Source organism: Geospiza fortis, unplaced genomic scaffold (assembly GCF_000277835.1).
Source record: "Geospiza fortis unplaced genomic scaffold, GeoFor_1.0 scaffold114, whole genome shotgun sequence".
In the NCBI taxonomy this organism is placed as follows: domain Eukaryota; kingdom Metazoa; phylum Chordata; class Aves; order Passeriformes; family Thraupidae; genus Geospiza; species Geospiza fortis.
In genome coordinates, this window is record NW_005054383.1 from 3,107,944 (window position 1) to 3,120,077 (window position 12,134).

Consider the following 12,134-nt stretch of genomic DNA (forward strand, 5'->3'; position numbering starts at 1 on the left):
CCGGCGGCCGTGTCTAGGGTCAGTGTCTGTCCGGGGTCTGTGGCTGCTCGGGGTCAGTGTCTGTTTGGGGTTAGTGTCTGTCCGAGATCAGTGTTTGTCCGGGGTTGGTGTCCGTGGTCCGTGTCCAGGGACTCTGCCCCGGGATCTGCGTCCGTCCGGGGTCTCTTTCCCCGGTCCGTATCCGTCCGGGAGCTCTGTCCGGGGTCAGTGTCCGGTCCGGGTTCGTGTCACCTGGAGGCTCTGTCCGGGGTTATTGTGCTCTGGGTGCTCTGTCCGGGGTCTCTCTCCGGTGTCAGCGTCCAGTGTCCCGTCTGGGGCCTCTGTCCCGGGTCCGTGGCCGTCCTGGGGCTCTGTCCGAGGTCAGTGTCCGGCCAGGGCCGCTGTCTGATGGCTCCATCCCGAGTCTGTGTCCGTTTCCATCCTGGAGCTGTGTCCGGGGCTCTATCCCGGGTCCCGCTGGGGCTGTGTCCGGGGTCTGTCCCGGGTCCGTGTCCATCTGTCCCGGCTCCGTGTCCAGCCGGGGCTGTGTCCGGGGTCTGTCCCGGGTCCAGCCGGGGCTGTGTCCGGGGGGCATCCCGGTGCCGTGTCCATCTGTCCCGGGTCCAGCCGGGGCTGTGTCCGGGGTCTGTCCCGAGGCGGGGCCGGGCTCTGGCTCAGCTGCCCTGCGGTCGGTACGGGACAAAACACGCGGTTCTCTCTGGCACATCTAAACTTCGGGCAGTGTACGAGCACACCCTGGCACAACTTGCGGCAGCGGTGTGGTGAGGATTGCTGGAAAAATTCAGGTTTCCTGAATGGCAAGCCAGTACTGCTTGTACAAATAGATGCAGCCTCAGCAGTGAATAGGCTGTAGGATGAACTGACCGAACAAGTAGCAGCTCAAAGAATTCCTCCCACCACTGGGCTTCTCTTGCTTACCAGGTCTGGCATTATAAACTTGTCATGGCATATGCCTTCTACTTTTAGGTTTTTTTGGTTCTTCCATAGATTGTGAAGGGTTCTGAAAAATAAGTAAAACAGCTACTGTTTCCTCTGTTCTGCAGGAGTTTTATTTACAGCCCTGACAGCTTTATGCGTGGTTGAAGGAAGAATGTTTTTCAGTTTATAGCCCTCTCATCTATTGAAGGTGCAAAACCAGTGGTATTCCATAATAAATCATTCAGTGTGACCATTATATTCTCATTTCAGGTTTATGTTAAGACATGGTGACTGACTTTGATGAAAAACATGACGAATATTTAATATCCCTTCAGCAGAGAAACCGGTAATATTCACATTTGTTTCCACTTGGGGTATGAAATATTTGTTGTATCAAATATCAGCAGCTGTGATGCAAAGTCTGACTTGCTGTGCCTTAAAACATTCAGGTGTTTCTTCTTCCCTTTGCTTGCTAAAGGTTCTTATTTCTAGGGGAGATTACAATGTTTCTTCAGCATTTAAAATATAAATACATTTATTAATAAAATAGTTCCTTTTCCCACAGTGACAGGGAAGATTTTTGTTTATAGAGCAAGAGGTTGTAGATTCAGAAGTAACTGGCAGCTCACACTGTGTGAGGATGTAGTTAAGAGGCACAGTTGTTATGTTGTCAGAAATACAGAAAAGTGGGAAATAAGAACAGCCACGTTGCCTTTGCAAACTCCAGTGTTTTTCAGACAGGTTTCAAACATTTCTTTTCCTCTTTGCTCATATGTTCCTGTCACTATACCCTGGACAGATGAACTTCATAGCTTATTTTAGAGGAGTCTAGAGAACTCTCTTGCTGGATTCCTTCCTTTAACACAAACCATAAGATTTCTAATCAAATTATATAACAAATTGGTTTGGTAAAAAGACCTTAAAGGTCACAATTATGTTAAAAAACCAATTTTTGTGATCACAGGTTTCTTTCCTATATAGTATCCTAAAGCAGTTTTGGAAAATGATAAAACCAGTTTATTTAATGGTTAAACCAACGTGCATCCTCGATATCAGAGCTCTAATTCTGACTGCTGGGGACATGCTCTTGGGAAAAGGTGGCTTGTGTCACAACACAGACACCTGGGGGACTTTGGCCTGTGGGTTGACCCATCCTGGAGTTAGAGGGAAACCAGGTGGTGCAGGGGAATTCACAAATTGTCACCCACATGATGCCAGGCTCCTGGCCTGCATGTCACCTCACCAAAGGAATTAGCATGGACTGGGTATAACCCATGGTGAAAGGAGAGAAAATGAGAGTTGGAAGAGGGAGAACAGCTGAAACTGAGCCCGTGGAAGGGCATTATTTTGATATTATTTTAACCAGCATTTAATTTTCTGCTATCTCTAACTGCAGTATTGGCTGGGGGCTTTCTACCTCCAGTTTCAAAACACAAATCATCATTTTTATTCTTGAAAAGAGGCCAACAATTTTTAAGCTTTTTGAAATTCTAAGTGAAATTATTTAAAATTCTTAAGAAGAAAGGTTAAACATGCAAAATACCAAATGGAGAAGATAATGTGAAATAAGAAATAACATGGAGAAAACCTCAGAAAGGAAAAGCTTGGTCAAACTTCATCTGTCACAGTGTGTGGGTGCTCATACACACGTTACAGAACAGGAACAGACCCTGGAAGATGGATTCTGAAAGGGTTCCTTGCACTGGGAACATATTTTTCAGCTTTGTGACATGGTGTGTTGCTGTATTTATTGAAGATCTGACCATCTGTGTATGCACTGTGCAAGGATGAGTTATTGGCCTTTCTCCTTCAGGCTGCAGGAGCGGTTAAAAAGAAAAGATCCCGTGCAAATCAGACTGGAGCAGCTGGAAAAAGGATTTTCTCTGTATGTGAATGGAGCTAACTCTGAGCTGAGAAAGTACCCCAGGAAAATCACCCCACACAGCTGCCTGAGAAACAGGCTCAGACCCACCAGGACAAAGGGTGAGTGCCCTGGCAGCCTGGCAGAGCTGCACCAGGGCTGGCACTCACTCAGAGAGGTCACTGGGATCCAGGGACAGCACCTCTGGAGCCTGGTGGGATGAAATTCCATGGAAATCAGAGTGCTTAAGCTACTTGTGTGTAAGGGAGAGTCTATGCAACACCCTATCCATTTTTCACTTGATCCCTCTTTAATTCCAACATTTCACTTCCCTGCCTCTCCGTTTGTTAAACGGCTCTAACTAAAAGTAGAAGATTAGAAATGTATATAAATTGTCAGGGGAAAATAATGGTATACCTTTGACACATAACACCATTAAGAGGATTTAAGATCTGATGGACTTCAGTGTTATCCAAGCCTGGTGTCCTGAGGACAAATGACATTTGATGACATAGACTGTAATCAAATTATATCCAGTAATAGCTTCATTAAGCTCATAAATTACATTTAAGCTATAATAGTTGTCTTAAAAAGATAGCTAATCTTTATTTAAATATTTGAAGTGAAGAAAATCAACCATTTTTTCCCCAGTGATTAGCTGGCTTTATGGAAAAATGGGTATTTTGTTTCTAATTTAAGTCTGTCTGTCATCGAGAGCAGTGCAGTGACAGGAATAATTTTGCATGCATGAAAGTATAAAGTATGAGCTTACTGGCCTTCTAATCTATTTAGCATAATGAAAAGAAAGTTGATTTTACTAAATCCCTGTGTAAAGCAGTTTACCAGCCTTAGTCAGTTATGTTCACACTTGCTACAGCCTATCTCAGTGTGTTTTCTTTAATGTGTGAGAGCCTGCTTAAGCTTCATTTTCACCTAAAATGAAGACAAAGAGTTAAAAAAGTTACCTACTATGATAATTTATTGATTGAAAGTTTATTAATCTCAACAATACCAGAAACAAACTTTTCCTGCAATAACTGTTCCAACCATGTCTTTAACTTCATCTCCTTAATTTGTTTTCCTGCTACACTGGGCACATACTACTTGTTTGCAGGCTTAGGTGTGTTCAGCTTGTATAATTTCCTGCAGGCTGTGTGGGATGGTGATGAGGAATCAGCTTGTCACCTGGCTCCACTGCTCTCTGTGAAACTGAAACCTTGTGTGCAATGATGTAAAAATGGTCATGTTCTGGGAAATGGTGGAAATTGGGTGCTCTGTCACACAGGGCTGATACATCTTCTGGTAGTTAAAGAGGGTGTAAATCAACATCTTGGACTTTTTGCTCCAAAAATTGTGAAGGGATGTTGTGGCAGCAGCTCTAGTGGAACTCCTGTCAAGAGAAATTTCCTCTTTAACTTTTGCTGTGCAGTTGTTATGTCTCAGCTTAACTAAAATTCTTTATTTCTATGGTCCCTTAAAGCCATTTGCTTCAGGCAAGGTGGAATACATGTCTTAGGGATCTCTGAAGACTCCAGTTGCAGTCTCTGTTCTTTTCCTCATCTCCATTAATCAGAGACTGTAACACCAGCTCTGCAGAAGATAACTCAGTGTTTTGCTGTTTAACTCTCCAGTGGTGTTGTTTTAAACCCATGAAGCTGCAGTGAAAGATACCAACTGAACCATTATCCTGTCATTTTTCCTCTTCCATTTGGTTTTGCCACTGGAGTCCAGAATGGGAGTCACTGCTGGTCTGTAGGAGCTTCTTGCCTGGGAGTTCTACCTTAGCAATTTTGTGGTCTCTTTCCTTTCAAGGTATTCTCAATGATTGAATATGATTTTACTTACAGTAATGATTCCTAGCTGAGATACAGCACTGAGTTTTCTTCCCTATCCATCTCCCATGAGAGTTATTGCATCATTTATTACTTCTAAAGCATCCATCTATAGGATTAGTCTTCACTGAAAAATTAGGAATGGGTGGTACTTAATAATCCAGAACAGGCATAAATTCCTCTTTCTGCTTCCTGAAAGTGTCATCATAAATCTGTTTGTCAGGACTGTTTTCTTTGTGTTCCCTAGAAGTAATTACTGATAATAGTGATTGATAAAGTTTTTATGCTTAGGATTGGTAATGAGTTAAAGGAAATGATGGGTTGGAGGGTAGTGAAGCTGGGCTTAGGTGTGCTGGCATTTCTTTGGGTCTATAACCCACACATGGTTTCCCAACTCTGTTTGTGGTTCCAGTGAGTGTCTGTGTGGTCACAAATATGTGGCTTGAGGGTGATATGGCGTCTCCTTGGGTTAGGACTAATATTTTGAGGACGTACTTCTCAGTCCTTGCCTAGTCAAACAGGCACTGACAGCTCAAATCTCTGAGGGAGTGACACCAGTGGAGCTGTTCTGTGTGCCCAAACAAGACCTGGTTGGTATTCACATCCCATCCATCCCATGGGAAGGATATTTTTGTTCCAAAGAAATGTTTGTTGCACAGATGACTTGCTCAGCTGCATCAGCCCCTGCCTGGGATTTCAATGACTGTTCTTCCTGGCTTACAGAGACCTGGTCACTTGAATCCATGTCAAACTATGACCACTAAAAATCCATCACTAAGTAGACTTATGGAATCACAGAACTGGGAGGGACCTTAAAGCTCATTTTGCTCCATCCCTGCCATGGGCAGGGACACCTTCCACTATCCCAGGGTGCCCCAAGCCTTGTTCAGCCTGGCCTTGGGCACTGCCAGGGATCCAGGGACAGCCACAGCTGCTCTGGGCACCCTGTGCCAGGGCCTCCCCAACTTCCCAGGGAACCATTTTTTCTAATATCCAATCAAACCCTGCTGTCTGTTAGTGTAAAACCATTCCCTCTTGTCCTGTCACTCCATGACTTGCAGAGTCTCTTGAGCCACTCAAGCAGTTCTGAGGATGAAGTTCTCAGCAGTGGTAGCATGAGTCCTGCCATCTCCCCTTTTCCTGCTCACATTTGCAGCACATTGAGAGGCTTCTGGGCAGTTGCTTTGAAGAGATGGATTCTCAGAGAGTGCAAGGGAAAGGAGCTTCCAGTTCTCTCCCAAAGCAGTGACTGAGTCCAACCACATTTCTCACAGTGTAAGCTCAAGGCAATTCAGTGCCAGCAGAGCCAATGCTGCAGAGCAATCAGCACCAATGGTGGCACAAAGGATTTCTGGTGTTCCTTGGGAGCAGCCTGTTGGAGCGCTGCTTGGAAGGGCTGTTTCTCTTCCTTAGTCCATTCCTTTCCCCCTCTGTGTTTAGTCCTGGTTTGGACAGGGAAGATACAGACAGAGAGATACTTTGTGCTGGAACAATAGAACAACATGACAACATCCTGCAATGCTGTGATCACTCCAAATGGACATAAACAAACACTGTTCCCCCAGGATGGTCCTGCCCTGGGCCTGCTCCCTCCTGTCTGCTTGGACCAGCTTTTGTGCAGTCTCCTGGTGAACCAGATTGTCCAAGGGCCTATAACTTAAAGGAATCTTTTATGTTTTCCCACATTTAAAATTTTCCATATCAGTTCTCTGAACAGGTCACTGTACAGCTGCATGTAGGGTTGTCCAACCCCCAGAAAAGAAAATATGGTTTTGAGAGCTGTAATGAGCAACCTGATTTAATTTTGAAGTAAGCCCTGCTTCAAGTGGAAAGCTGGACTTGGTGAGCCCCAGAGGTTCCTTCCAAATGAAATCTTTCTGTGATTCTATGACCTTTGTAGGACAATAGCTTCTTTTATTGGCAGTGCCAGTTCCTGCAGCCTTAGGGTGACCATTAAATTATGGCTTAAAGAAAAAAGGTTTTGCATCAGCTGTTTTTCTCCACTGAGAAGAAATGGAAGCTGTAAATCTGTCTTGGCCATAGGAAATGAGATGCCTTTATTTAGGATGCTACTGAGAGTGTTGGTGATGCCTTTGTTCCATTGAGGACGCTGATGTGACCTACAAGTTGTTTGTCTCTTTCTCTCAATCAAAGGATCTTCTCAAAAAATCCATTGTTCCACTCTAAGTTGAGGCAATTTCCAGCACAGAGACTCTCAGTTCTCCTTGACCATACAGAGATTTTTTGCAGAAGTTCCTGAACCAACTCTTCCTTATCTTAGAAATGAAGGATAATGGTTGCTTGTCCTTCATTTATGGGTCATACATGAAGAATCCTTCTCTGCACAGTATGTTAAATACCCAGTACATTCTGTTTAATCTGCAAATACTTTATATTTCCTTAATTTGAGAGTAAATACACACAATTCCTTTGTAAACCCAGCATATCACCTGTTGTTCAGCAGAGCCCTGTCTGTCAGTCTGCCTTTGGTAGTTGGGTTCTGGGCACAGAACCTCAGACAGGTTACTTTCTGCCCAGCTGGGGATCAGAATGATGTGTACCCCTGTTCTAGAATGTATTTCTATATTTTCATCTCAAAAAAGGTGGGGCTTCTCCTGCTATTGTATCTTATAATAATTTATTCTCCTAAAAACACTTGAAAACTGTCCCTGAAGAGGTTCAAAACTCCTGCTGCTAGAACTGGCCAGGATCTGATATGGGATATCTTTGCAGCTGTTGATTCTATTTATGTGTCAGATTTACTCTTCTGTCCTCGGCTGTGGGGAAAACAAAACCACACAAATCCACAAACAAAGGTGTCTGTTTATTGTCTAATATTGGATTTCTGCTTTCTCTCTCCCGTCTCCTAATCCTTGTGTGTCCCTGCTGAAGAAGCAGCCCAGCTAGAAGAGAGTGGGCTGCCAGAACACAGCCCTCAGACAGTCCCAGGCAAGATACAACGCAGGAATTGGCTTCAGGTATGGGGCAGGTGGGAGAAATGGGACTTTGATTCTTAGGTTGCAAATAACTTCAGGGGAAATTGGTTGTAAGTGGTACAGAGTGGGCAGCTGGGGCTCTCTGATGGCTTGGGTTGGATGCTAACAACATGAAATGTTACCCTGCCCAGATTTGTGTCTGCTTGGAAGCCTAAAGAAGCAAATCTCATTGAAAGGGTTTGGTTTCAGTGACATTCATCACAGAAACTTTTGTAGCCTGGACATGAGTGGCTCAGTGTGTCCTCCAGCAGAAGAGCTGCTGCTGGATAGCTCTGGTGGCACCCTAGGGAATTTATCTAGTGCAAAGGATGGGAAAATTCATTTTGGAGAGACATCCCTGCCTGTTAGTGCTGTTCTCCATCCTGCAACAAGATTGAGGGACAAAGAAATGTAATTTGCATAATTTGAGTCGTAATTTGTGATAAATTCTTGTAGGTCATAAGAGAGGGAAATGCATCTGGATAAAAATACCCTATCTACAAGAAATTTAGAGCCATCAGCTCTACAGTTGTTGGTTCTCTTCTCAGAAGAGAAACCCATTTTCTTTCGGCCTAAAGAAGGATCTGAGTTAACCTGTCAAGGACTTAATTAAAACTATAAATGTGAATTCAGAACAATGGAGACATGTCACCCAAGTAATTACACTACTTCATTAGCCATTGGCCTGGCTGGATGTTCAGTCTGTGCTTGAGTGATGGGATCAGAGGTCTCTGGCACTGTGGATAAGTGTTTGTGCTGTGCAGGTTTTCTTTTCTTTCAGAAAATACTTCACATTCAAGCTTTAAGACTGCATTACTTTATTTACCATTCTTACTGCTTAGTTGAATTCATTTTCTCAGCTTCCATTATGGCCTGTCAAGACTTCTTTGCTGAATTTGCCAGATGTGTGGCTCTGTACTAAAACCTGGTTGCTACTTGGGACTAGCTTAGGATGATTCCTTAAGTCTTTTATCCAGTTGGATGGGAGGATAGGAGTTATTATATCCTTATGAACAACTGGAGTTATTTAGCTAAGGAAAAGTGCAACCACAGACTGAACAGTTTCCTTTCCCATTGATTTTCCATGGGGATTTTTTGGATATCTAGAGGACCCAGCAATTCTTAGCCAAACCTGTCAGACTTGGGCTGTGATGAGGGATGCTGTGAGGGGGAAAGATGGACTCACTGAAAGAATTCACCCAAGTTGTCTTAGGATATTCCCTCTGGGACATCTCTGCCCCTGGCACTTAGAAAATTCTAGAGGAGTATGGGAACAACAGAGAGCAAGGTTTAATATCACTGCCCACTCTGGGCTCAGCAGCAGCAGGTGGGGAGTTAGACCAGGGCTGATAAACCATAATTCAGGGGCCCAAAGATGAGCTCAGGGAGGACAGAACCCTCCTGTGAACAGAGGAGAAAAGCAGTGCTTGATCATGCTCTTGTTATATATGATGGTCAGTCTTTTTGTACTGCTGATACACAGAAGAAATCTGGTTTCTTTGCATGCTTCTTTTGACAGAAAACTGTGGCAATTAAAACAGAAGAAGGGGGTAAACTCTACATTGAACCATCTCTGGAGTACTCTGAAGATTTTGAACCTTATGAAAGCTTGAATGTGGAGAGCAGCAGTGATGATGATGATGGTCCTCTCTCCCAGGTACAGTTGTCAGCTGTTTTCTGTTGTTCATGGCAGTGTCATTTGAAATGTGATCATGCCCAGCTGGAGCACCCAAACCCCTCTATTGTGGTGTCTTCATTAGAGAATTTTGCTTTGATGAGATGTGACAAAAAGAAGGAAAAAAATGAAAAGTAAAGCTGCTTGAAAAATCAAGTCTCAATCAGCAGCACTACAAAATGTTAAACCTTATTTTTAGGAGGGGGAATATTATCTCTGTTGGGTTGAATTGAGATATTTCCTTCAAGGAGCCTCTTTCAGTTCACTTAATGGTTGTGCAGGTGAACATCACTCCTGGCTATCAGGTTAGAGAAAGCTGAAACAACAGCTTTTGGTGCCTTTAGGGTAGTCTTTAAATAATGATGCTAAATTGTTGCATGTCATTATTTTACCTAACAAAAATCAGACTATTTGAAAATGTTCTAATCAATGCAGTTGCTTTGCATCAAGGATTGTTGTTGTATTGACTGTGCAGCCTTCCATTTGATCACTAATTGCAGTTTGTTCTAGCACACTTCACAAATGTGAAAGAAAACTAATCAATGAACAAAAATTTATGAATGTTTTTCTGCCTAAGCAATTAATGACATAAATAAAGCTTTTCTGGGTAGTGGAGTAGCATCTATATATGAAACTGTTAACAGATCTTACCACTGACATCAGACAAAATTCCCAAGCATATTTTCCTAGCTTGCATCTTTCTCTCTTTTCTATATTGCTCTTGCATTGATGATTATTTTTTGCTCTACAAGCTGGTAACTTGTTTACACTGATGAATATTTATATATTTTATGTGTTTTTAATAGGAAGCTAATAATTTCAAAACAACTCCCCTTTTCTTTTTAGTCAAGATGGAAACAATTTTGATTTTGCTGGGGCTATAATGTGTTTTTTTGAATGTCTTGTTACAATGCAGATGCAGAGGTTTCAAAGGAAAAGAAACTTGTACAATTTCCTGTCAAAGAGCTGGAAATATTAGTTTTGACTGTCTTAAAGACATGCTCAATATCGAGGCTCAGGTTGCTTATAAACCCTCTTTTGAGGCTGACTTTGTCTGCTCTTTTTAATATATTTCTGTCAACATGGATTTCCTAACAGGTGTAATCTGTAGGAGCTTGAAGCCTTCATTGCAAACTGAATATAGACTGTCACAGTTCATTTGTACCTAAGGTACCTTCAGGTTTTCATTTTTTACAGTTTGCTTACCTATATTTATCTCAAAACTCTAATACCAACAAAGCAGGGGGAAATAAGAAGGCATTTAAGAGATGCAAGGTCTTTTCCTTATGCATTCATGAAAGCCCACAGCTCTCCAGCATCATCTGTGCTGTTTGTGGTGTGTGATGGGAGAGGCAGGGCCATTTTTTTCCACAGTAAATTTCAAAAAGGTTATTTTTTTGCATAAAATCCTGTTAGAGTGTGTCCACTTCAAAAAACCCAGTGCAAGCTGGGAGCTTAGCCTATCAGAGCCCAACTCTTTTTCTGCTGGTTTTTGAAGTACAGATGTGTACAAGGCAGGACTATTATCATCTATCATGTGCTTAAAAAGGAGTTGCTGCTACATGAGCTTGACAGTCTTGTGAAGGCATTTGGAAATTCTGGTTTGCAGCTACTCCTCAAACAGCAAGGCACAACTGTGAGACTGCACAAATATATGCCTTTGCTCTCCCCCTTACTTGCTTTTTGTAACTTACTCCTAAAAATTGGTTTTGCACATAAAAGCTCCTTGGCCTAGAGAATGCTCCTGCTGGATACTGATGAGAAGGAGCACAGCAGTTGTAGGATGATTTTTCTTTACAAGCCCTCATCAAATGAGGCAAGACATGACATAGGAATGGGAATATTTTTAGCTGCATCATGGCTCTGAGTTCCTCAGAAGATTTTTCTTTCTCCTGGAGAGGAACTGGCAGCCACTCTGGTTTATTCTAAAATACAAGTTTGAGCTTTTCTGACAGATGTGTTTATATTGTAGCAGAAATTGAGAAGCAGCTTGCAGCACAGTGTGGAAGAGGAGAGGATGGAAGAAGACTCCCTTAGTGATGATTATGACTCTGTTGAAGAGGATGTGTTTTCAGACCCATCTCCCACTGAGGAAGCAATTACAGGCTTTGAAGGCCTTCAGTTGGATAGCAGTGGGGCACTGCAGAAGGAAGGTTCTGAACATCAGGATGCTGGGAGATGCTCTAGCCTTGATTCTGGTGCCCTAGCTGTGCTGGAGTTCAACCAGGATCAAAGCAGTAAGTCTGTGTCTTGCACAATTCTTCTTTGCAATAATCATTCTTTTAGAGAATTGCTTTCAAGGTTGATCATGAGGAGTTACTCCACACCCTCCTAAGTTCTCATGCCCTTCAGCAAACCTGTTATTTTGATCTCCTGATTTGGGACACTCATCCTCTTGTACTTCATTAGGAACTTTTTGGCAAATCCAAAGATACAGACCTGGTTACTGCACCTGCATCACCACCTCTAGACACCTGAACTAAGATTGTCTGTGAGATTTCCCAAGGAATTACCATGTTTTTAGATATATTTTTGAACTGTTTTTGCAGTAATTCAGGCAGCCAAATCTTCTCAGTCTCACCTTTATTTCACATATCTGTCCCAGTGTGTGCTGTTCATCCCTGGTGATTGACATGAGCCACTTCTTTTGTCTCTTTCTGTCTCCTTTGGAGCCTCAGTGTCCAAACCCACAACCAGTCATTAGGTCTCAAAGATGATTTAACAAAGGGTGAAGAGTTCAGGCAGAAACCAGACCTAAGCCTACCTTCAGTATTTCTCAAAATTCCTTCCCTGCTCATTTCTGGTACAGCAATTGGTTTTGGTTTTTTGCTTTTGTTTATTTTACTGCTTCCTTTTATTTTTTTTTCTTTCCC

The 12,134-nt window shown here is 42.8% G+C and overlaps 1 protein-coding gene across 1 annotated transcript in view; it reads left to right on the forward strand.

Moving 5' to 3' along the window:
- The first annotated feature begins 892 nt into the window (after positions 1-892).
- Positions 893-12,134, forward strand: part of KIAA0556 (KIAA0556 ortholog) — a 55,635-nt gene continuing 44,393 nt past the window's right edge. The window contains exons 1-6 of the mRNA XM_031060498.1: positions 893-921; positions 1,189-1,264; positions 2,732-2,901; positions 7,504-7,589; positions 9,106-9,243; positions 11,234-11,498. Coding sequence (XP_030916358.1) covers positions 1,203-1,264; positions 2,732-2,901; positions 7,504-7,589; positions 9,106-9,243; positions 11,234-11,498 — 721 coding nt within the window. The 5' untranslated portion in view covers positions 893-921; positions 1,189-1,202. The remainder of the gene's footprint in view (positions 922-1,188; positions 1,265-2,731; positions 2,902-7,503; positions 7,590-9,105; positions 9,244-11,233; positions 11,499-12,134) is intronic.